The sequence below is a fragment of the Pinus tabuliformis genome, chromosome 8 (genome assembly GCF_031772625.1).
Source record: "Pinus tabuliformis cultivar Carrire ecotype Pingquan chromosome 8, CPIR1, whole genome shotgun sequence".
Lineage (NCBI taxonomy): Eukaryota > Viridiplantae > Streptophyta > Pinopsida > Pinales > Pinaceae > Pinus > Pinus tabuliformis.
In genome coordinates this window covers 500,333,861-500,359,568 of record NC_142294.1, presented here as the reverse complement: position 1 = coordinate 500,359,568, position 25,708 = coordinate 500,333,861, and the positions used below count along the sequence as shown (strand labels likewise).

Below are 25,708 nucleotides of genomic sequence, written 5' to 3'. Positions count from 1 at the left end.
CACTTGAAGAAAGGCTGCAAGTATCGAAATGGAAAAGAAGGAGTCGCGCAACAAGAAAACAATCATGAAACGAATGTTACAGGTGATGTGTTGCAAGATGCTTTGATTCTTTCATTAGAAAATATTATTGATGCCTCGGTGGTAGATTCAGTGGCTTCATTCCATGCCACACCTGATAGGAAACATTTTCATGATTATGTTCAAGGATATTTTGGACAGGTTCGATTGGGTGATCATAAACCCTGTAAAATCATTGGAATGGGTACAATTTTCATAAAACAGCAAAACGAAAATTAATGGTTGTTGAAGGAGGTAAGGCATGTTCCAGATCTGAAGAAAAATATGATTGCAACAGGGTAGTTGGGAGGTGAAGGCTGTGTGACTACTTTTACAAATAAAAACTGGAAGGTCACTAAAGGAGCCCTGGTAATAACAAAAGGAGAAAAGGTTGGTACATTGTATTTATGCAATGGTATTTCTAATTTTGTTAATGCTTTAACTGCTACAGGAGAAGATACAACATTGTGGAATTATAGGCTCGGAACATGAGTGAGAAGGGGATGCATATTCTTCACTCAAGAAATTTTTTGCCAGGTTTGAAGCATGTTGATTTAAAATTCTGTGAAAATTGTGTTTATGGAAAACAGAAGAGAGTCAGATTCCTCAGAGTTCGGAAAGAAAAGAAGAGCCAAAAATTAGAGCTTGTGCATATAGATGTATGGGGACCTTCTCAAGCATCATCTCTTAGTGGCTCTCATTATTATGTTATTTTTATTGATGATGCAGCCAGAAAAACTTGGATTTATTGTATTCAAAATAAATATGATTTATTTGATACTTTCAAGAAATGGAAAGCTTTGGTTGAAAATGAGACATGAAAAAGGTTGAAGTGTCTCAGGTCAGACAATGTAGGTGAATATTGCAGCAAAGAGTTTGATAGGTACTATTTAGAGAATGGAATTCGTAGAGAAAAGACAGTTCCAAGAACACCATAAGAAAATGGTGTGTTAGAAAGGATGAACAGGACAATCATGGAGAGTGCAAGGTGCATGAGATTGCATGCAAGATTGCCTTTGCAATTTTTGGTAGATGCTATAGATACTATTGTTTATCTAATAAACAGAGGGCCTTCAAGTTCCTTGGATGGTGGTATTCCAGAGGAGGCATGGATAGGTAAAAAGGTAAACTACTCATTTTTAAAGACTTTTGGTTATGAAGCCTTTGTCCACATTAATAAATAAAATAGAAAAAAGCTTGAGGAAAAATCAAAGAAATGTACCTTTATTGGATATGGTGTTAATTATTTTGGTTATCGCTTTTATGATTATGAAAAACACAAAATCATTAGGAGCAGAGATGTCATATTCAATGAAAAGGTTTTGTATAAGGATCAGCTGTAGGAAAAGAAATAGGAAAAAGAAAACAAAGAATACACAGTGCTTGATGAGATCACAAAAAAAGTGAAGGTGCCTGAAAATCATAATGATCAACATCCAGAACAACAACAACAACCACAATAGCAACAAGCACCTCAAACGCCTAAAAGTGGTGTTAGAAGATCTACCAGGATAAGTAGACCCCTTGAACGATATTCTCCTTCATTATATTATGTATTGTTGACTGATTCTGGTGAACCAGAATGTTATGAAGAAGCAGTGCAGGTAGAAACCAGGAAGAAGTGGGAGCAAGCCATGAAAGAAGAGATGGACTCCTTAGCACATAACCAGACTTGGGACTTAGTCAGGTTGCCTCCAGGTAAACAGCTTTGGAGAATAAATGGGTTTACAGGTTGAAGGAAGAAAATGGAGGTAGAAAAAGATATAAATATAGACTTGTGGTGAAGGGGTTTTCACAAAAAAGGGCATTGACTTTGATGAGATATTTTATCCTGTTGTTAAAATGACTTCAGTCAGAACTATTTTAAGTCTAGTAGCAACTGAAGATTTTCATCTTGAGCAGTTAGATGTAAAGACATCCTTTCTAAATGGGGATTTGGAGGAAGAGATATATATGTAGCAACCACAAGGATATGAGGTAAAAGGAAAGGAGAAACTAGTGTGCAGGTTGAAGAAGAGCTTGTATGTCTTAAAACAAGCTCCAAGGCAGTGGTATCTAAAATTTGACAGGTTTATGTCTGAACAAGGTTATACTAGATGTCACTCTGATCATTGTGTTTATCTCAAAAGGAAAAATGATGGAAGCTATATTATATTGTTATTTTATTTATATGACATTCTTGTTGCAGGTTATAACATGTAGGAAATAAATGTGCTAAAAAGAAAATTGGCGAACTCATTTGAAATGAAGGATTTGGGTGTTGCAAAACAAATCCTTGGTATGAGAATAAATAGAGACAGGAAGAATCGAAAATTAACATTGTCTCAGAGTGAGTACATAGAAAAGGTGTTGAAAAGATTTAATATGCAGAATGCAAAACCAGTTAGTATACCTTTCGCTAGCCATTTCAAATTAAGTAAGGAGGTGTGTCCCAAGACTCAAGAAGAAATGGCTTATATGTCTAAAGTTCCATATGCATCAAAAGTTGGAAGCTTAATGTATGCAATGGTCTGCACAAGGCTTGATATTTCACATGCAATGGAAGTTGTAAGTAGGTACATGAACAATCCAGGAAAAGAACATTGGATGGTGGTGAAGTGGATTCTCAGGTATTTGACAGGTACCACAAATAAGGCATTATGCTTTGGTGGTTCAAACATTTCCCTATAGGGTTATGTTGATGCAGATATGGCGGGTGATAGAATAATAGGAGGAACACAACAGGGTATGTGTTTAGTGTAGGTGGAACAACTGTCATTTGGGTTTCAAAACTTCAAAGTGTTGTTGCACTCTCAACAACGGAAGCAGAGTATGTTGCTACTACAGAGGATAGTAAAGAAATGATTTGGTTACAAAGGTTTCTAGATGAATTGGGTAAGAAGCAGGAGTTGGGCAGGTTATACAGTGACATCCAGAGTGCCATAAATCTTGCAAAGAACTCTCCATTTCATTCCAAGACTAAACATATACAGCTCAAGTACCATTTCATATGGTCAGTGTTGGAAGATGGATAGAATCTTGCAAATATGTTAACAAAAGTTGTAACCAGGGAGAAATTGAGATTCTGCTCAGTTTCAATTGGTCTTCAAGTATGATGAGAAAAAGCCAAGTCCAAAGTGGAGTCATTGTCCAGCAAATGAAGCAGTGGTGGAGTTGCTATAATTAGTCTCCAAGTGGGAGATTGTTGGGCGTGGAGCCTGATTATCTTCCTTATTCATAGGTATCGCCGCATTGGACCCCATTTCATAATTTGGTGACAATGCCGCTCATAAAATGTATGCTGCCAGGGGGTCCAGGGGGGGTGACGACGATTATTTGGAGCCCCCCCCGGGCGAGGGATCGAGGGAAGCCCCCCGAAGCTAAAAATAGATGTAAAATTTCCTTGTAAAATGTTGTACTTTCGTAGTCAATATGGGTCGTTCATTAGGTGTAGATTTGATGATAGAAGTTATGTTTAATTTAGGGTTTTTTTCCCTAGAAGGAAACCCCTCACTATATATGAGGGAATTGTATTGAATCTATGTATATTTGTATTCTCAGTGAGAAAGAGTGAGGAGATTGTGTGAGAGTGAAGAGGGAATTACAACAAATCTTCTGTAGGTTGTATCTCTTCATTTGCCGGATAATGTAAAAGGAAGGACTAGCTGTTTCTCCATGGACGTAGCCCAAAATGGATGAACCACGTATATCTATGTCTCTCTTGTTTTATGTGTTTTCTATGTTTATATTTATGCAATATATTTTATGTGTTCCATTTCTCTGTAATATATAATTTTCTAACAACACTCTATCCACCACATCTATGGGCCTCAACTCACTAAGTGGCCTTTCATTTACAAACTGAATGAACTTCTTGGAAATCTGGGAGTTCTTTTCACCATCTTCCTTGGAAGTTAGGATGAAGAACTCATAGTACTCAATAAAAATCTTTTGTTCATCCATCAGAGTTATTTACTCCCAATTGTTCTTCATCTCTACTATAATTTCATCTTAGACTAGTTTCTTAGCTTGCATGAGAGACATATTTCCCTTCAGAAGGGATTTGAGCTCAAAAATCTCATGGTTGGCTTCCTGTAATTTCTTGCTAATCAGCTCTTCATTAGTCATGGTTGTCCCAAGCTGCTTTTATTATTGTGATAGGGCTTGTTGGGCTGTGTCTAAATTATTTTGCACCTTATTGAGCTCTCCTTCTGAGTGATGGACCTCGGTGAGGGTCTTTGTGAATTGTTTTGTGGGATTCTGAGGGTCCTCAGGCACTAACACAACACATATGTGAGTGTCTATTCTCAGCTAAAGTTCAACCACCTGCTGCTTAAGAGCCACCATCTCATTGTTTCTGTCTATTAGATCCTTTTCCAGGATCACTTTCTCTTCCTATACCTGTGCAAGTTCCTTGGACTCCACATGCTCACTAGCTGACATCTTTAGTTTGTCTCTCAACTCCTGAACCTCTACTTGTGAGCTTTGAAGGGCCTGAAATGTAGCCTTATCCTTTGGATTCACCCCTAATTTCACAATCAACTATTTGAAGTTTTCATTCTGCATGTGAAGAGCTCTGGAGTTAGCTCTTTCTTGTTTCAATCTTGTTGTGACCTTCTCTATAAGATTCTTCACTTTACTTATGGTCATTGCATTTTTGTTAAGCTCACTGTAAAGCATCTCTCCCACTTGCCTATGGAAGTTGATCTTATCAGGTAGAGGGACACTTTCCAAGTCTAAGGAGACATCCAAAGCCTTGAACTGGGAGCCCGATGGTAGTGACTATGCTAGTGGGTGATGCAATGAGAATTTCATTTGATTTCTCTCCAAATCCATAGCAGCCAGAAGTCTGGTTTGGTATGGCACTGAATGGGAAGCCATTTGTTGCTGCATATCCTCCCTTATTTTCTTGTTCCTTTCTTCAATGGCCTTTCTAGTAGGCCAACTAGGTTCAATTGTGGTTGTACTTCCTGTTGAACTTAGAATGGCTACCTCTGAGGATGATGAGGCAACAACTTGTAGTGGGTCTTCCAAAGTCACCTAGAAGCCTGGTTGGTCTAGTTTTGTCTCTACCAACCTAGTCTCAATTTCTTCTTCTTCTATCTCTTGAGTCCTAGGATTTTTGTTGGTTTGTACATCTTCCATTTCTACATCCCCTGTCTCATCAATGATACTTTTTTGTGCCTTTTCCTTTGTTACCAGAGTCTCAACCTCCATCTCTATGTTAATAGGCCATGAATCAAGGTTAGCTTTCCATTCAAGCTCAGGCCTATCTTCATGCTCATAAGTTGAAGCTTTTATGCTTTCTCTTTTCTTTGCAATGACCCCATGAGGATCATAATGCCAAACATCTCCCAAGTCAAAATTCATTTTCTTTAGTAATTCCTTAGCTACCAAGAAGGCATGTCTGGAGTTAACAATAAAAGGCCCTATAGGTTTTCCCAACTTGAACATATATCCCTTCTTAGCTGGGATAAAGTGGACCTAGTCAACATTAAGACTCTTTCTAATGAACTCGAGGGAGAATATCCTCATAGGTATGAATATAGGCAAGCGATATGGAGGAAGCTCACACCCATAGACCTAAATCTCTGTGTAATCCTCAAACATGTACTAGTCTCCCACCCTGGTGTCCTTGCTCAGTTGAAGGATTTCTTTCTGTTGAGGGAGAATTATTGGAGGGGACACTTTATGAATAATTTTATAGGCAATGGCCATGTAGGAGGAAATGAAATGTGAATAACCATAGCTCTATGGTTTCCTGCTAACAATAATGTCCCAATCAAGAACATACTTTCTTTGTTTGTATGGGGCCACCAGACTAAGGCCCAGACATTCAAAATCCTCCACATGGGTGTACACAAATAGATAGAACAACAGAGAATAATACCTGAAGTATGAAGTGGTGGAAAATGGCATAACTGGAATTTTATGGACTCGACCAAGTAAGCAGGTATGTCAAATAGATGACTTGGCTGCATCATCTCCTTGAGAAACCCTAGGTATTCTTTTTTGGCCATATTGGCATTGTCATCTCCAAAAAGGTGAGAAAACACAAATAAGATAGGTTGTATAGGCTTAGAAAACATAGTTATTGAGAAGATATCAACAATGGGCAAGGACTGTAAGCTAGGGGCTAAAACCATTTGTAGAAAATATTGTTGTTCAGTTGCTAGAAGGGTAGTATAGTTATAAACCATGGTGGTTTCTGTGAACTTCTAGTTTTCATGGGAGCTGGGTAAACTAGAGCCTTTTGGATTAGCTCTGGGGTCACCTCTAGGATTTTGGCTCCAATGGGGGAAACAAAAAAATTCTTCTCCTCTATATAAGTTGTAGTTAACCAAGACACAAACTCGGGGAAGTGATGTACATAAGGGGGGATTTGAGAATACAACCCTGAGTCAACCACACATAACATGTCCTCTCCTTGAACATGGTGGACATACAAGTTGAATTGGAGGTCTGATAGGTGGAAAGAAGAAAAGGGGTCTAAAACTTGAGACTCAGTGCCCATGAGAGGTTTTATATTAGATGAGGGTCTGGCTTCCTGGGCTTCAGGGGTCTTAGAGATCGCTTTCTTCATGTATTTTTAATGAGCATTCAAATGATTTGCAGGTGGAGGGGACCTAACGATTACCTAGTAGTCCTGGCGATAGCTAAAAGAGACGTTGGAGGGGAGTCTCGGACTAGCTGAGTAATCGAACAATGTTACAGAGAAAATGAATGGTGGGAGGAGTTTGCACTGGGAAAGTGAGACAAATATTTACAAATTTGGAGCGGGAAGGGTTTTTTATAGGCAGAGAGGGGGACACAATGGCCTAACGTGTGATGGCGTCATGCGAGAACATGTGGAAAAAAAGGATTGGGCAAGGATAGATGACAAGTGAATGGGACTGGGCATAGAAGTTACCATTTACCTTTTGAATTCATCGCTCACTTGAAACTAGCATTGACAGAACTATAACATGGTGGGTGGTCCCACCATCCTCCAACGGGTAAAAGAATAGGAGGCTGGATCTAGTGGATACCCCCTAGAATCAATCTGGGTCTCTGGATCGACGAGCCTGCCCTTCTGAATTTTCAACTTTGGTGTGTAGCACCATTCTATCGCTCGCACAAGTTACTCCCCCTGAAATGCTTCTCAAGTTTGGTTAGGCAGAGATGGATGGCAATATGCCCCTAAACATGCTCGAACTTTAAATAAATATGTGTTCCTATGCTAATTTCCTCTTTTAACTCATTGTTCTTTCTTGGAGGAGGGTTCCATGGGTATAGGCTTTAACATTAGAGCTTTTTTCATGGTGCCAGGGATTTGTAGTTGCTCCCATCATTGATTTAATTAATTCTTAAGCCATAAGTCTTGAATTCAATGGTTTAGCCCTCTTACAAAAGTGATGAAGGGAAACAACAAAAGGAAAAATATCCCTTGTCTACTAGTGGTGGTCAGGATTTAAAAACATGGAAACAACGTTTGAAAGGTGACAATAAGAATTAAAAATGCTCAAGTTCATTACTTCTAGAGAGCGGGTTTATATTATATCTTAGATTGTTGTGGTCTAGTTGAAAATTGGGTTAGATGGGATTTTTAGCATTGTAATATGACCAAGAACATAAAAATAAGTAATTTCTAGAGCTATTGGGTCTATTAGCACTAGAAAAAATTTAGTAAAATATTTTTTATTTTAGTTTGAAAAATAAATGTCATTAATATAAAAAAATGATTTCTTGAGTTATCATGTCTGTTGGAACTGGAAGAAAGTTTAGTAAAAAACATTTTGATTTTGTTTAAAAAATAAATTTTATTTTTGTAGTTTATATCGTCACTAGCTTTCAACACAATTTTTGGATCTCATTCATCACACTCAAACTCCAATTCCAACTCTTGACCCCAAGCTCCAACACCAAACATAGATTCCTTGGCTGCATTTTACGCAGTGACACCAATGTTGTGATTCTCATCAATAACTTCATTCTCAGTACCACCTTCATCATGCCAACCCCACAACTATTTAAAAACATTATAAATAGTAGCCTCATGTGTGCTCCTAAAACTTAAGGAATTGGCCTTCTCCTTATCTTTTCTACCACTAAACTTGACCTTCCCTTCTAGTAGCAAACCTTATCATCAAACTACCTATTGCTATATTGATTATCCAAACTATTCCTAATGTGTTCATAAACAAGAGACATGTTTTTGGGTAAACCCTTACCTCTCTACGAAAATGGTATAATACCATTAAAGAAAGTGAGCTCATATTTAGGGTTCCATAGTCAAGCCACCTTCTTAGAAGATTTCTACGACAAAAGAAGGGTGTTATCAGGTTCTTATTACAGGTGCCTTTCTTCTTGTTGTTCCATCTGTAATATTTTTCTTGTTGGACAACTTGAAATGGTCCCTAATTGGCAGAAGGCTTGTAGATTCCATCATTCTTATCCTCTTCTTCCTCTTGCTAGTCTCTGCCACATTTTTGTTGGAAATGGCAGCTACTGTTGTTGTTGCTTCTTCTTGCGTTTTTTTGTTGGTGATCTCTTTTGCCTACATTATGAAATTTTGATTCAAAGAAAAATGGAGGAGTGGCCTGGCATGGGGCGGGGGGATCGACTATGTAATGTCTTATGGATCTCATCATAAAACACTATCCTCTATTGTAGTATTTTGGGAAACTATGGCTGCTAAAGAAATGAGAAAATGTATCATGAGAGTGTAATGAAATCTAAGGTAAATTCCTAGGGTTTTGAAGGGTGAGAGGGCCATATATGTTTGATTTGTGTGATGAAGTTACACTGACTTGAATGAATTTGAATGATTAATTTGTGGCAACACCCACTTCAAACTTCATGCAAGCATTTATAAATGTGACAATGAATGGATGATTGGTGGGAATAATTAACCAATGTTAAAAAGGGAATCTTTTCTAGCTCAATTCATTCTTACCATTTATCCTTTTTTGTTTCCTAGTGCAATTCATTCTTTCCATTTTCCGTTGGTTTTTTCTAATTTCAATAAGGATGGTATCAGTTACTTAATTTTCATTATTGTGCCATGCACCATGGACTTCTAGGTTCCTCAAATCCATTGATCTTTACAACCAAGAAATAACTAATTTTGAATCACCATAAAATTGTAGATCCAGAATGCCCATCACAAAGGCTAAGAACACATTCAAAATAAAACCATTGTATCTAATAAATGTATGAAATGTCATGTAGACCACTCCTCCATTAAGGAAACCATATCGTTTTGATTTCTCTATGCTCATCACAAATAGGTATCTTTGTTTCTATGTCTTTCCTGCTTGTGTGTAAGCTTTGTATCCTTGGATTTCCTTGCCACCAATATGGCCCAATTAAAACAAATTGATAATCAAACAAAAATATTATAAGGTCTCTTTCATAGTGGATGTATCCCAATAAGAAAGATGTGACTTACATTTTCCTCATACATACTAGAGATTAGAGATATGATTTATGAAGGGTATACGAATTCGAATCAACTATAGGAAAATAAAAATTATTTGAATAGAAGCCATTTTACATTTAGATAAATTATTTTTCCATTAAAAATTAGAATCCATCCCAATCTAAGTTTAATTTACTTGAAATAATATTATGCATTTAAAATTTTGATTCATCCAAATCTAAGTCTAATTTAGATGAAATTATATTAATGATAATAATAAATTAGTTGAGTATGTGGGAGTTCGTTATTTCTTTGGAGCTTCAAATTTGAAGAGAAAGTATTCTTTTGAATCTTGATTTTCATTTCTAGACTCACTTTGTAACCAAGGCTCATGTCATAAGAACCACTCAATTATTTTGGGACTCAAACCAAGGGCTTTCAATTTTTCTTGGGTATGATCACGACTTTAATCAGTGAGAACATGTAACTTCTTAACTCTTCATCCTACTTTTCCTTTAATTGTTGTCATTATATTGTTAAGGATTTCCCCATATACCCTTATGGCCATGTCATATGCATATCATAGATGTAGGAAATCTATTGAATGTAAGTGCTATTAGTGCATGTGATTTCCTATGTGCATTTTAACACTTTACGCGTGAATCTGAAGCTAATTTGGAATAATCTGTCCCTTTGTCTATGTGATTCCTATGTGAATTCTAACCCTTTATCCATGCATATAGAATGAATTTGGAACTAATATGTCGCTTTCTCTATTTCCTATGAGCTAGGTGTTGTCACCTTCTGGAAAGAGAGTTCTAGTTGTACAAAGAGGGAAAAATAACAGAGATTCTTGGATCTAGCCTCCAAGCCATATGTTATCCATGATAACCCCTAGTTTGATTAATCATTTGAATCTATCTACTACTTTTCTGAAAGAGGTTGTTGTGATTTGCAAATTGGAGATTAAAGGAGTAAGAACAGATCCAGTTTAAATGGTTTTGGAGGAATTTCCATATTCTCTTAAAACCATTTCTTTCTTTTTTTTGTGTAAGTCAGGAGATTTATATTATATAACAAGATATAGTACAAAAAATCCGCGCTGGCGGATCAAGAGCAGGGAATCACAGTGAACCATATCTAAACATCTGCTCAGAGTTTTCACCAAAACAGGACTGTAAACATCATACCTCGCAGGGTAGCTTGACCTAAACTTGTTCCTATCAGCCGACACAACTAAGACAGTGCATAGCATGACAAATACAAAGACTAACTGAAACAGAGGCATAGATAGACTGTAACAGAGACATATATAAAGCCGAAGAGAGTCACACCGGGAGCGAGGCTAGATGAATTTTCCCATCTGGCTGATGGTGTCCAGTCCCATCTGCCGCATATGAGTATTCATCCTGGCTTGCATTGCTTCAATAGTTTCATTATCCTCAACCCCTGTTTTGGCAGGCTGCGAGGCACCGGGAGTAGCATTGACTGTGTCTCTCAGAATCTGGATGAGGAGGGTGAGCTTCCTGTTGACAATTTGAACGGCTTCATGAACTGTGTTGATCCGCCCTTCCAGAGAGTTGTTATAGTTGATTATCTTCCCCATCTGCTCCTCCGTAAGGATCACTTCAGTTGCTATGTTCTGCTTCTCATTCTCCACAGTTTCCAAGGCTTTGGCTATGAGCATTTTGGTGCACCAACTTTCGGCCTTCGTCCTAACGAATTGAGTGGCCCTTTTCGAAGGTGTTCCAGGGTCCCTCATCCAATTAACCTCAGCAGCAATCTCCTCCTCCGTGCGCCCTTCCTCCGCTTGCTTCACCTTAGCTTCCAGCTCCTCTACCTTACGCTTGTTCCTAGCGGCAGCACGGGTTTCATAACCTTGCTTCACCTCCAGCAGATCCTGATTTGCTGCATCATTACGGCAACCACTGGCTTCCATCCTGACCTCTCTATGTTTCTTCCAACCAGAATTCCTCTCGCTCACTGAAGTTAAATCTGCACTATGAAAAGACACAGTAGTGAGAATAGAGTGACAACCCGCAGCTTTATAGCCTTTGCGGGTGTTGATCCTCCTGAAATCGGTCTGGATCCTGCTGTAGGTAGGAGTACTGTTACCATCAAATCGATTGAAGTCCACACACGCGAGGCAGATGCCGGTCGATTTAGAATGAGTGTGGTTGCGTGTGAGCCATTGATTAATTTGCCAAGTGTGTTGTACTTCTGATCGGTTGTTATGGAAGCTAATGGAGTCGGACAGACCCTGTATGCCCTCCTCCCGATTCACCATGCCTTGTACCTTGAGCCTTCCTGACTGATACATCGTGAACATAAATGTTACTGATGTCGTTTGATACAGCCTCCTTCCAGGTATTCTGGTATTAATTCTCCCTGTGCTTTGAATTTTGTGGCGCAATCTGTGATGATCGCTAGTTTGGCTGGTCTGCCGCCGCCGGTTAAGCCATTTCCCTGTGAGTCCAGTCATGTCGTTAACTCGATTGCTGGTGTACTCTTCACGGAAATTATCATCCCTCCGGTGCCGGATGTCTAAGCCATTATCGGCTAGGATTGATTTGAGTCGTTTGCTGCTAGCCGTGCACATGTTGCCTTGAGGATTGGGCAGGTGACTTCTGGCCAACAGCTGTTTGTGATTGTATTCGGATTGTCAGCCCCGTGGCTTGCCAGGAAGTCCGCCAACCCATTAGCCTTTCTTCTCACCGATTGAAAAACTATGCCTCTCAAATCTGCTATCATCTCCTCTATGCTTTCAGTTGCCTTAGCAAGCCTCCAATGCTTGGTGGCCTTGTTGGCTTTAGTTCCTGCTTGTAGGCGTCTAGCCACCGAGATGGCCAAGGCAGAATCACCCTCCACAATGATATTTCCTCATCTCATATTTCTTAGAATCTTCAGTCCTTGCTCGAGCGCGGCGAACTCTGCTTCATTGTTCGTGCTAACACCTAACGCCCTGCAGTAGATGTGGAGGATATCTCCTTCATGGTTCCGAATGGCTCCTCCGATGCCGGCAGTGCCTGGGTTGCCCCTTAAAGCTCCGTCGAAGTTTAGTTTTAGGCTGCCTTCTGGTGGGCGGAGCCAGCGTTGAATCTGTGTAGAAGATTGAGCTCTGTTTACCCCCAAAGGTTGATTGCTGGAGGTTTCCAATTGAAACCTTTTTAAAATGCGCAAGTCCTGAGCAGTTGGTTTTTCATTCGTTTCAATTTTGCCTTTTACCTGTATTAGCTGTTTAATGTTGATGAAGATGGATTATTTCACACAGTCAATGCTTCTGGCTTCCTCCATGAAGATCCTTCGATTTCTCTCTTTCCAAGTTGTCCAGGTTATAAAGCTTGGGAAGCATTTCCAAATGCTTTCCACTCTCTGAATTCTAGAGAAGTTCCTTCGCCAATTGTTGATGGTCTCTTGAATCGAGTCCCTGTTCCTATCAGACGTTTCCAAAATATCTTCCATCCATTGCCAGAGCTGGGATGCCCAATCACAGGAGTTGAAGAGATGATTCATAGTTTTCTCTTCCTTCAGGCACATGGGGCATCTAGAGGGTCCTGTAAATCCTTTTCTCAACAAGTTTTCCCAAGTAAGGGTTTTCCTCTGCATTAGAAGCCAAAGAAAAGTTCTGATTTTCGGCCATAGTAAGTTGTCCCAAACTTTAGTAGTCCAGGGTATAATGTCAGGCTGCCCTTCCCGCTCAATGATGTCTCTGGCTTCTTTCAGTGAAAATTCCCCGTTGCCTTTTGGTCCCCATCTGAGCTTATCATTTTCAGCAGCTATTCGGATCTTCCTTTTGAGGAGAATTTGATTTAGAGCTAGATAGGTGTCCTGGATGTCTTCGCTGTGGCTCGAGTTGAAAGTGGTCCATTCCCGCCAATCCGGTTCCTCACTGGTGGAGTTCCAATATTGGTTAACTCTGAAATTGCCCTGGATTTGGGAGTTCTGTTTCACAGTTTGGAATTGAGGGGTGTCCAATTTCGGAAATTGATGCCAAGCATCCTCCCAAAAAAGCGCCTGGGTTCCGTTCCTTATCTCCCAGAAGCTGTGATCTTGAACAATGTCTCTGTTTGCTTGGGCATGATTCCATATAGGAGAGCCGATAGGCATGTCCTGCATCCTTATTAAATCTAGACTGGAGCTGTTCGGCCTATACTTTTCCTTCCATAACGTCGCCCATGGCAGGTTGGTGTCTGAAATCCACCTCCACCAGATTTTAGCCCCGCAAATCCTGTTGACCACAGAGGGATCAACCAAGTTCAGTCCTCCCCTGTTCTTAGGCCTGCATAATTTCTGCCAAGCCACCAGCGACCATTTTTGTTTCTCACTGTTTCCACTCCATAGAAATGAGCGCTGGATGCTTCTCATGCGATCTAGGATTCCTTTTGGAGCTGGTAAGATTGAGAGCATATACTGAGGGATAGCCTGTAGGACCGCTTTGGTGAGAATTAACCTGCCTGCAAAGTTCAGGGCCCTATTAGTCCAATGTTTTCATTTTCTCTCCATATTGTCAAGGACTTTCTCCCAAAGGTTCTTTTTCCAAGGTTTGAGAGTCAGGGGGGCGCCCAGATACCTGGAAGGAAGAGAACCAATTTTAAATCCCAACAGCCTAGAAAGGTGAGATTGGACGGCCCGTTGCGTATTGAAGAAGAAAATGGTTGATTTGGAAAAATTTATTTCCATCCCTGAAGCCTTGCTGAAAAGATTAAGAATGTCTTTGAAGACCATCGCCTCTTTTACTGTAGGGATACCATGCAACATGGTATCATCTACGAACTGTTGATGCGTAGTGGCACGGCTAGATCTGATCGGTTGCAGTCCTTTTAGCAGTCCCTCTTCTTTCTTCTTTGCAATTAGTCTACCTAGGCCCTCCATAAGAATAACAAACAGGAAAGGGGATAACGGGTCCCCCTGTCGGATGCTGCGAGAAGGGCTGAAGGGAACAGAGGGGGCGCCATTAACGAGGATAGAGTATTTAGGAGATTTGATAAGTGCCACAACCCATTTGATCCACTGCTGACTAAAACCAAAAGCTTTTAAAACAGCTTCCAGGTAGGACCAACTGACCTTGTCATAGGCTTTGGATAGATCTAATTGCATGAGCATTCCGGCTGCTTTTTGCGATTGGAGCGAATGAATCATTTCCTGGGCCAGCATAATGTTGTCAAGAATCTGTCTACCTTCCACATAGCCAGATTGTTCTTGGGAGATGATGCCAGGGAGGATAGCCTTCAGCCTGTTAGCTATGACTTTTGATATGATCTTATAAATGACATTACAGAGGGCAATGGGTCTAAACTTGTCTGGAGTGTTGGCTTCCTCTACTTTAGGAACCAAAGCGATGAAGGTTGAGTTTAGAGATTTGAGAATCGTTTTGGACCGTCTTGAGTCTTCCACAATCTCCCAAATATCTTGTTTGACTATGTTCCAGCAGGCCTTATAGAAATTGATAGTGAACCCATCCGGTCCGGGGGCTTTGTCATTAGGCATGCTTCTGACAGCTTCCTCAACCTCTTCCATTGTGATTCTTCTTCTGAGGGTCCAGTTTTGTTCATCAGTGATTAACTTAGGTATGACCGTAGTTAATTCTTCGATTGCAGCTTCTCTGTCGATCCTTGGTTCCTGCGCTATGAGGCTGAAATGATCTACCAGGGATGCTGATATCTCGCTGTGATTCTTGAGGAGTTCCCCCTCGTTGTTTTTCAGTTCCAGGATTTTGTTAGCATTTCTATAGTCCATGGCTGATCTGTGGAAAAATTTGGTATTTTGCTCCCCTTCCTTCAACCATTGAATTCTTGATTTCTGCTTCCATAGTGATTCTTCTTGCTTACATCTATTGTGCCACTGTTGGGTCAGCTCTTTTTCAATTTCACAGGTTTCCTCAGTTCTAGTGCCTACAGCCCCGTCCTTGTGAATTTGCTCCAGCTTTTGTTCAATGATCGCTTTCTCCTGAAAAATATTGCCAAAAACTGTTCTGTTCCAATCTTTTAATTTCAATTTGATGTGTTTTAATTTCGATTGCAGGTGGAACATTTTGGAACCGGTTTCCTCTAAAGGCTCTGACCACCATTTTTCCACCATTGTGAGGAAATTGGGGTGCTCAATCCAAAATTTCTCGAACCTAAAGGGTTTGTTTCTTGGGGTGCCCTGAAGTTCTACAGCTAAAGATATCGGCCAGTGGTCCGATCCTCCGCTAGGGAGGATGTTCGATTCAACTGTTTTGCCTTCTAGAATGAAGCTCTCCGAGATCAGGAAGCGGTCCAATCTGGAAGAAATTAACCTTTCCCCCCCCCTTCGATTGTTCCAGGTGAACTGACCATGCTTGGGGTGAACATCGACCAATCTTGCATTATCAATAAAACTTATGAAAACTTCCCCATCTCTGTTGAGTTTCCTTAGTCCTCCTTTTTTCTCCAGGAGGGAGGTGATCATGTTAAAATCACCCCCCAAGATGAAGTTGGCACCAGTGTTCCTTTCTAAAAAATTGTTTAAGGAAGTTAGGAAGTTTATCTTGTCATCTAGCCGTTGAGGGCTGTAGACATTTATACAGAGGAAAGAAATAGAAATACCTGTGGGTTGCAATTCCAACGCAAGGTAGTTTTTGCTTGCTTCAGCCGTAAGGATCTGATATCTTCTCGTATCCCAGAAGGTAGCAATGCCTCCTTCCCGCCCTTTGCTTTCGATCTCCAGCGCTTCAAAATGCCTACCTAACTTGACTTGTAGCTTTTCTATGAGGGTTTTGTTGCACTTAGTTTCTTGTAGGAATAACAAATTCGGATGGTTCTTCTCCATTTGCCTTTTCAGCAGCCTCTGTTTGGCTACGCTGTTAATACCTCTTGTATTCCAAGATACTATCTTCATTATTAAACGATTTTAGGGAAGGAAGGATACTCACTTAGTTGCCTTATCTGACCTGCGTTGATTAGCATCTCTCCTACCTCCTGCAAGTGTTCCTGTGCAGTCTTGCGACCTCTTCGGCGTTTGTGCCTAGAACCGGAGGTTATACCAAGTACCATTTTGTGATGTGGTATATTTCCTTTGATAATGCCTAACTTGTTCTTCTGTTTCTCATAAACTGCCTTCTGCTGCGCTATGAAGAGGTCCCTGACCTTCCTTATTTCTTCCTCCGGAGCTGCTTCAATCCCTTTGGCTCTCCATCTTTCGACGAGCTGCGTGAGGTCCAAACCTTCCTTCGCTAAGGTGTCTTCGAAATCTAGATCTTCACTCCCTGCCTCGCTAGTTAGCATTTCTGTTTCTTCGTCCGTTTCCACTGTTCTGTCCTGCATATGGATTTCGCCATCGAAAGCCTCATCCCCAATGCCTTCCCCTGTGACTTTTTCCGGTTCTCTTTGCTCTGCCTCCCCATCAGGTGTGTTCTTTATCGCCTCCGAGTCGGTGTCTAGATCTAGGATCTCAAAGGGGTTACTGAGGTTGTTTCTTCCTATATTTCCTTTGGTGTTCCTTCGTCTATTGGCTCGCTGTCTATTCTTTGGTTTTGTGAAGTTATTCCTGTCTTTGTTGCTTTGAGTCTTGTCCTCTTCTGTCTCCTTTCTGTTCAAAGGACAATCCCTTACCAGATGACCATGCACATGGCATTTCCTGCATCTGAAAGGAATTTGTTCATAGTCTAAAGCTTGGAAGTATTCCTCATCTCTGTACTCCAGCCACAGCCCTTCATGGAGTGCTCCGGACACATCCATCTCTACACAGATTCTGGCATAGGTAGTGTACCTTTTCTGCATGGTTGCTTCTGAAGCTTTGACGAATGTTCCCAGCTTATCTCCTATTTGCTTTAGGGCCGATAAACCCCAGTAATCAATGGGGAGAGAGAAGAGTTTGATCCATACCGGGACTTGAGTGAAGGATTCCCTTTCTGGTACAAAGTTCGGCTTCCATGGTCTCATATATAAGCCAGCTGCGGCTAAGAAATATGGGCCACCTTCGAACACCCTATCTTTATCTTCTAGGCTGGTGAAGACCACTGTGAAAAACCCTTTGGCTCCCAAATGTAACTGCACATCCCCTTTCGGCTTCCACTACTGTTTTATCCATTGACATAGGGTTCTCTCGGAGGGCCATATTCCCATAAATTTGCAAATGATGGCATGTTCAGCCATATGCTCCCTATAGGACTGGATATCGGGGTCAGTGATAGTCACTCGTAGGCTATCCTTTTTCTTTGGCTTACAGGCACTGCCGTTCACCGGGTTTCTATTGGGGATCGCGCTGGACTCCCCTTCCTTCTCCGGCGGGATTTTGTCGTTTTTCCTACCCTCATCCTCGTTTTCTGAGGGCTGGGAGATAACATTGGTTTTGTCGTGAGTGCCTGCACGATTCTGCCTCTCTGTATCTTTGTCTCTTGTTCTGATATCTGTCCTATCCGAGGACATTGGTTTCTTTTCCTCTTTTTTCCTGCTGTTCTGGCTCGTGCTATTCAGCCCTTCTATTCTAACACCTTCTGTCATATTCTGCTGTTGTTTCTGTAGTAGGGCCTGTTTAAACGAAGGGGTCCCACTGGACCCCTCTGCCCCCATCCACTCCGCCAACCGATGGCCCTTTCGATACAGTGCTGCAAGTTTAAGTTTGCAGTGCTCCAGTGCTGTTAACAGACGCCTAAATGCAGAAACCCTAGCTGCGCCGTTCACCCGCCATTTTCAGAGCTCCATCCTTCCCCCCTTAAAACCATTTCTTTCACAAACCCCTTTTTTTTCCTTTGTTTTTTGAAACTCTAACCACAATGACTAATTTTTTAACTCTAGCCGAAATCCCTTTGTATATCTAATTCTAGCTGTGTTTCCCATTCCCCTTTGAAATGTTTTATCACATTCAAAAATCATTCCGAAACCCTTTTTAAGCATTCAGACCCACAAACCATAATCACTATCAACCCCTTCCCTTTTTGTGATACATATCCACCCATCTCCCTTTTTTAAACTTTCGTGATTGTGATATCGCATATCACAAAGGTCCCCCACCGATTATCATATCATAAGCCACTCCTTAGCCTCGCTGATTGCGATATTTCTTCCACTTTCAGATGGCGATAAAGTCTTTTTTTCCGATTGCAATAATTCCTTCCCCCCGCCGATTGCGATATTGCAATCGGGGATAACACAAGTCAAAGTCCCTCCTCCGTCAAAGTCCCTTCCAAACTTGTGATTGTGATGTGCGAGAACCCTCCCAGATGCAATATGTTATGTGATACATTCTATAAAATGCCACGTCTGGAACATCAGAAATCACCATAAATCAATGTTAAAGCCCCTTTTCCCTTTCCGAAGGCGATATGTGAGTCCTGGTTCTAGATGCGATATTTTATGTATCATGCTTTATTGAAGTTTCACGTCTGGACAATCAACAAGCACTATGAAATATGGTAAAAAGGACCTCTCCTATATTGTGATTGCGATACCAATCGTTTTGGATCAACGACCCAGATCAACAAACATTGAAATGTCTATTTCACTTCTGCTCAGGGGGACGGCGAGGGTATTTTTCGGTGTATATGAAGCAACATGGTCATCAAATAGAATACAGAGTAAATGAATACATGGAAGCTCAGAAGGACTTGATAATCCAACATGGTGCTCCATGTGGAGGGAATATAAAGTAACACCCAGGCGTCCTATGCTTCTATATTATGGAATTAAACTGATAGTTGACCGCTCCTAGTTTTGAAGGATGAATGATCTGAGAAGTAAAGGAAAAAGCGACGGAAATTGTCTGAGTGACATAGGTGACCAAACCATGGACAAGAAACAACTTGAGTAAAGGAAATCCCAGGGATGGGCATGGAGATGTTTTGTTGGTGTTTCCATCTAATTGTTGACCTATTTTGTAATCATAAAATGTGCCGACCATTTAATGAAGCAATTAATATTTTGTAGTGATTTTTGGGCCAAAGAGCCATCCCAGGTCGAGACAACTAGCCAATATGACAACTAAGGCTTGACTGAAGATATTTTGTTGTAATTATTTTTCAATGCTCCCCTCTCCAGATAAATAGTGGGAAGCAACACTTCACAAAGATTCAGAATGCTAAAGAAATAACTACATGCTATTTTCAAGATTGTATGACTTTATGATATGCATCTTTTAGAATATTAAGGAAATGGTGGTGATTCATCCTTCGAGGACTACAATATGTTATCCCTCTATTAAATTCCATTATTTTCATGTTTCCTCTCTGAATTCATGTAATCATAGCTGCTAGAAATGTTTCATATGTTCTTACATATTCATTTGTATTGACTCATTAATGCATGTTCCTGTATGGATCTTTGATATTATATCTTTAAAATTGCACTCCATGAATCATCACACCCATCCTCTTTCATCCATTATGTCTACCTTTAACTCAGATAAGTGTATAATTCTGGAGGCTTCAAGCTCTATGCGATAAGTGTAGAATTCCTGACGCTTCAAGCTCTATGTGATGAGTTACTCTATCTCCTTATCCTCTCTCATTTCTCTGCCAAAGCTTATTAAACTGTAGGTCCTTGAACTACTCGACCTCCACTAGTTTATACATATATTTCTATGAGTTGTATATGTGAAGAAGTACTAGAAATACATGGCTTACGCCTTTAGATGAATGAACCAACCCATGTTGTTTATTATATCTATATCTATATCTATATATATATATATATATATATCTATATATATATATCTATATATATATATATCTATATATATATATATATATATATATATATATATATATATATATATATATATAGATATATATATATATATTTGTGTGTGTGTGTGTGTGTGTGATGTCTCCAGTTTCCCAAGAATCATATGAGACACACAAAATCTAGATGTTCTAGGCACTGATCTTGTAAGAAATTTGAGGCTGTCTCTGGAAGTGACAACATCTTTTGGCGTTGTTGCTGGGGAACTTATTGAAGGATTTTTCCCTTGGGATATGACACTTCAAGCACTCTTTCTGTAGGTGATAAAATATGTTCTGATTGCCACCTCATCACCTTGGAGACTCCACAAATCCCATTATCATTTATCATCCTGGATTTTAGAAAGCCTCACACTCACTCAGATACCTCTCAGCGGAAAACCCCATTTGTATATGACCCATAGAAGTTAATTTTTAGGAGAGTCTGGAAGGAGAAAACTCCTACTACCTATGCTATTGTCTCATCATTATTTGAATCTTCCTCATCTAGCTCCCAACCTACTGTCACTCATTGCTCAGAATTTACTCCCAAGATCCTTACATACCCTGCTCTTAGTCTAGCCACTCCAATCACCGTGGTTTTGGCCCAAATTCCTTTGGAAAATATCAATCCTCCTCCATTAATTTAGATGTTTGTTCCAGGTTTTTTACCGAATAAATATGCCCCTCTTGATTTACCTCAACCCCAAAGTGCTATGCCCTAGGACTACCTAAGTCTTTTGTTGGCTTGATGATAGAGAGAGGTAGCTAGGTGAGTGAAGGAGGTAAAAATAAAATGGGTAGTTGGAAAAATGGAGGAATACACTTGTAGAATATGTACTATATTCATGGTTATGTTGACTGTCTAGAGTCCTGCAAAAGAGAGATGTTAGCATAAGTAGTGTAAGAACTCCTTCCTTGTGTTTTTCTTTTCTATTTTTCTCTTTTTTCTTGTTTTTTTTTAGATATGCAAGCCGCCTCTACATAGGTTTTCAACGTACATGCCTGCCCTAGGCACATCAGAGGAGGTTTTCACCTGGGGATCTTTTCATATTTTATTTTCCATTTTTTCTTGTTTTTTTTCTTCCTTTTTTGCTCCTGGTCTACCTCAAAAATGTTTTCAACCCTGGAGTTGGCATCAAATTCCTCATTGAGGTTTTCATCTAGGCCCTCTTAATTTTTTTATTTTTATTTTTTACAAATTTTGTGGACTGAGGGTTGTGAGCCTCCCAAACACATTCAATTCTATGTTGACTGAACTAATAAACTCTTCTTTGGACAAAGGTATTTTATACAGCTTCAACCTATCAACATTTACAAGTAGGGGAATGCCTTCCTCATCAATGGTTCTAATATGGACATACCCATTCTCATGACATTTATCTACTAGATATGGACCCAACCATATTTTCATTAACTTCCCCTTGAAATACTTGAATCTAGAATCATACAGCAGGGTCCAATCTCCTTGTTGAAAAGTCTTCTCCCTAATGTGTTTGTCATGCCAAATTTTCCTCTATAGTTGGATTACCTTAGTGTGTAGGAGAGATTGTAGCATGAACTCATCTAAGTCATTTAAGTTGGAGCAACCTCTCTTGTTGTGTTGTGGTGAAGTCTAAGTCCAACTAAGCTTCCAACCTCAAGGTTTTGTATTCAAACTCAATAGAAAGTATAGCCTTCTTCCAAGAAACTAGTTCATATGGAGTGAATCCAGTTGTGGTCTTGTAAGTGGTGTTGTAGGCCCAAGTGGCTTCTACAAATCTATCTGCCCAATCTTTCCTATTGTTGCTGACAACCTTAGTTAGAATGTTCTCCAATTCTCTATATATGACCTATAGCTCCCGATTTTCTCAATGGTGATAGGAAGTGGATGTCATGTGCTTGATGTGGTGTTGCTTCATGAGATCTTTAATCAAATTTGATGTAAATTGTGCTCCTTGATCGGTGACTAACTCCCTTGGAAAAACAAACTTGTATAAGATGTTCTCCATAAAAAATTCAACCACATTTTATTCAATTGTTTCTTTAACTTCCTTTGTTTTAGCCCATCTTATCAGATAATCAATTCACATAATGATATACTTGTTTTGTCCCGATGGGGGATCAATAGGTCCAATGAAATCCATCCACCACTTATCAAATGGATTAGGGTCACTTGAGGTTGTAAGGGCATTTCATCCTTAGGTGTGGGTTTATCCATCCTTTGGCACTGATGACACCTGGTGGTGTACCTTATTGCATCTTGATTTATAGTGGGCCAATAATAACTTGATTATAGAACTTTGAAGGTTTTCCTCTTAGCAGCAAAGTGGCCCCCACAGGGTCCATCATGGCATGCTAAGAGGATGTCAAAGACCTCCTCTTCCCTCATACATATCCTCCAGATCTGATCTGGTCCCAATCTGAAAATATTTCACCCAATCTAAGTGAATGAGGCACTTTTCTTGACAATCTTGCTCTTCTCCTTAGAGGATAGATTAGGAGGAAACCTCCCAGCAACCAAGTAGTTAGATATATCAGAAAACTAATGAGAAAGAATTGATATTGCAAAGATATGTTCATCTGCAAGATGATCATCCACCATTTATTCATTATTTGCATGTAGGGTTTGTCTTGAAAGGAAATATGCAACCACATTTTCTTTCCCTGGTTTGTCAATAATGGCAAAATCAAATTGTTACAATAATAACAACCATCTAATTATCCTAGCATTGAAATCAGGTTTATTCATTAAATACCTAATGGTTACATGATAAATGTGAGCAAAAGTTTGATAACCAGTGATGTAGTGCCTAAACGTTTTTAAAAAATGTACCACAACCAAGAGTTCCTTTTCAATGATTGTATAATCCAACTCAACTTTAGAAAGGTTCTTACTGATGAAATAGATATCATAAGGCAATATTTCTTCCACTTTTCCTAAGGCATAACCTACAACTTTATCTAATTCATTTGTGTGTATATGGAAAGGTAATGCCCAATTGGGACCCCTAAGGATAGGTGCAATGGTAAACTTTTCTTTCAACACTTCAAGGGCCTCTTTATAGTTGCTTGTCCAAAAAAAGACTGAATATTTGGCTAGCAGTCCAAACAACGATGAAGATAGCTTATTAAAGCCTTTAATGAACTTCCCATAATACCCATATAATCCCAAGAAGCTCTTGACATCTCTTTGTTTTTGAGGGATGGAGACCATTTTAATGATGGAAATTTTGTTTGGGTCAACCTGTATCCCCTCCTTGGATATATATTAACAAGGGATAGTCCCTTCATTTATCAAAAATTCACATTTCTTAGGACTTATGACAGATTCATTTGAATGCATTTATGTAAGACATTCAAAAGATTAGAAAGAGATTCCTGGAAGTCACATCCATAAGGAGTGAAATCATCCATGTAAATCTCAATAGTGTCATGAACAAATTCGACAAAGATACTTAAAAATGCCCTATGGAAAGTAGCAAGGGCATTGCACAGACCAAATGGAAGGACCCTATAAGAAAAGGTACCACAAAGACATATAAATGTGGTCTTATCTTGGTCTTTAGGGATGATATGGATTTAGTTGTCTCCACTAAATCCATCCAATAAGGAGAATAATTTCTTTCCTGCAAGGTCATCTAAGACTTGGTCAATAGAGGCAAAGGAAAATGGTCCTTCTTTGTAGCCTTGTTAAGTTCTCGGTAATCAACATAAATCATCCACTTCCCATTTTTCTTGGGGACTAAAAATAGAGGTGATACCCACTCACTATCTGAAATGGGGTTTATGAACCATGCATCTAGTAACTTCTGCAATTATTCTTTCACAATGTCCTTGAGATTAGGGTTCATCCTTCTCTAGGGTTGGCGCACAGGCTTGCATCCCTCCTTGATGTAAATATTATGAGTACAAACCAAGGGATGTACAAATTTCATTACCATATAATCCCAAGAAAAAACATCTAGATCTTTCCTAACCACACTGCATAAATGTTCTTCTTGCTCATCAGAAAGATAGGGGTTGATATTTAGAGTTTTGGATGGGCCAATCTCCACAATATTAGCAAGTTCCAGGTTAGAGTCAACATAGCACAATTCAGTCCAAGGACTACTCTCATATTCTTTCATCAGTTCCTCAACTGGTATGGTAGTGGGAGGTTGGTTTTGTAAGATATGGTCAATAAGGTCATCTTCATCAAGTTGCCCCCCTCCTATAATAGTGTCTAGAGTGCAGACTGGGTAGAGGGATGTCTGATAAAATTCTTCCTCTTCCCCCTCCTCTAACCATAAGGGTAAGTCATGTTCAATAGAAGGTTGAGCAAGAGGATACAACACAAGTTGTTTGGATAAATTCCCATTCTTAATAGTCATGTTCCTAGCCCTACAACTAATGTAGGAATCAATAGTGGCCAACCAAGGTCTTCCTAGAATGAGAGGATAGCCATTAAACTTGGTTTTGGGGTGGAGTACCAAGAAATTAGTGGGGTACACCTAGGAATCAATGGAGACCATCACATCCTCAATAACTTCCTTAGGAGCTACTATGGAGCCATCTACAAGCTGCAGAACTATGGTGGTCTTCCTTAAAGCCCCTTAGACGTTGAGCTTTAGCATGGTTTCCCTGTTCATTAAATTGATTTCAACCCCAAGATCAATCAAGGTATTAAGGACCACACTGCCATTGATGTGCACCTCCACTACTATACTACCAGGATCCAAGTACTTTGGGGAGATTACTCTTCCCAGCATTAGATCAGATATTTGTCCAACAACATTGATTGTGGGAGCATCTCTTCTCCTTCTCCCAGGCCTTTTGAAACATTCCTCCTTCATAAGATTTTTGTAAATGGGAACATATTTGATGGCCTAGAGGAGGGGTATCTTGACACACAAATTATTCAACTCTCTTAGAAGTTTAGCCTCTTCTGAGATGTGGTGTTTAGGGTGGACCAACCTTTTAGGATAAGGAGGTGCATTGATTTGAGGGGAACTCTCCTCCTTCTCTTCTTCAAGCTCTTCAGGTGGAGAAGGTGGTTGATTATTTGGGAGAAATCTCCTAGACTAAAGGTTGATCTCTTGGATTTCCACAACATAAGAAAGATAAGATGTTTCCCACTATAGACTTCTTGTGCTTGCTCATTATTCAGGTTCATATTTGGTTGAGAAGGCATTTGATATTGTTTTTATGGAGTATGGTGAGGGATATGTGGTTGAGGTTGAGGTGGAGTCAGTAAAGTAGGAGGTTGGGTGGTTTGAGGCCTCCACCTTGGTGAGGGGTTTCCCCATTGGGAAGGTTGGGGTGGGTATGGATGAAAAGGAGAGTTGACAGGTTGAGGAGGATGGTGAGGAGTATAAGAACAAGGAGAATGTGTGGACCATGATGGATGAGTGGAAGGGTACCAATGCTGGAAAGGTGCATTTTGATTTTTATTTTAGTGAGTATAATGTGTACCTCTGATGCCTTAATGATATGGTCAAGGACCTAGGGGTCTCCTTTGGTTATTAAAGCACAAATTTTCAGACCCACCTTCTACCCCTCCTTGGTACACAACCTTTATACCTAGAAGAGAGGGGCATTTATCTGTTGCATGATTCTCCTCATAGACTAAGTAGACT

At 39.9% G+C, this 25,708-nt stretch overlaps 1 protein-coding gene across 1 annotated transcript; it reads right to left on the bottom strand.

Annotated features, from left to right (window-relative positions):
• Positions 1–12,316: 12,316 nt before the first annotated feature.
• On the bottom strand, positions 12,317–15,172 carry LOC149236280 (uncharacterized). Its single transcript, XM_089368827.1, has 3 exons — positions 14,007–15,172; positions 13,094–13,886; positions 12,317–12,670 (listed from the first exon to the last, which is right to left on the bottom strand). The coding sequence occupies exons 1-3, from the start codon at positions 15,170–15,172 to the stop codon at positions 12,317–12,319; spliced, it is 2,313 nt and encodes a 770-aa protein (XP_089224953.1).
• Between the last annotated feature and the right edge of the window lie 10,536 nt (positions 15,173–25,708).

Bases quoted from the DNA above. Each gene is read 5' to 3' on its own strand.
- LOC149236280 (XM_089368827.1), bottom strand. From the start codon at position 15,172: ATGGACTATAGAAATGCTAACAAAATCCTGGAACTGAAAAACAACGAG. The intron at 13,887-14,006 runs GTATCTGGGCGC...CTTTGCAGGCAG, and splicing joins ATTGGTTCTCTTCCTTCCAG to GTTAATTCTCACCAAAGCGG. The intron at 12,671-13,093 runs GTTTGGGACAAC...AACATTAAACAG, and splicing joins TTATACCCTGGACTACTAAA to CTAATACAGGTAAAAGGCAA.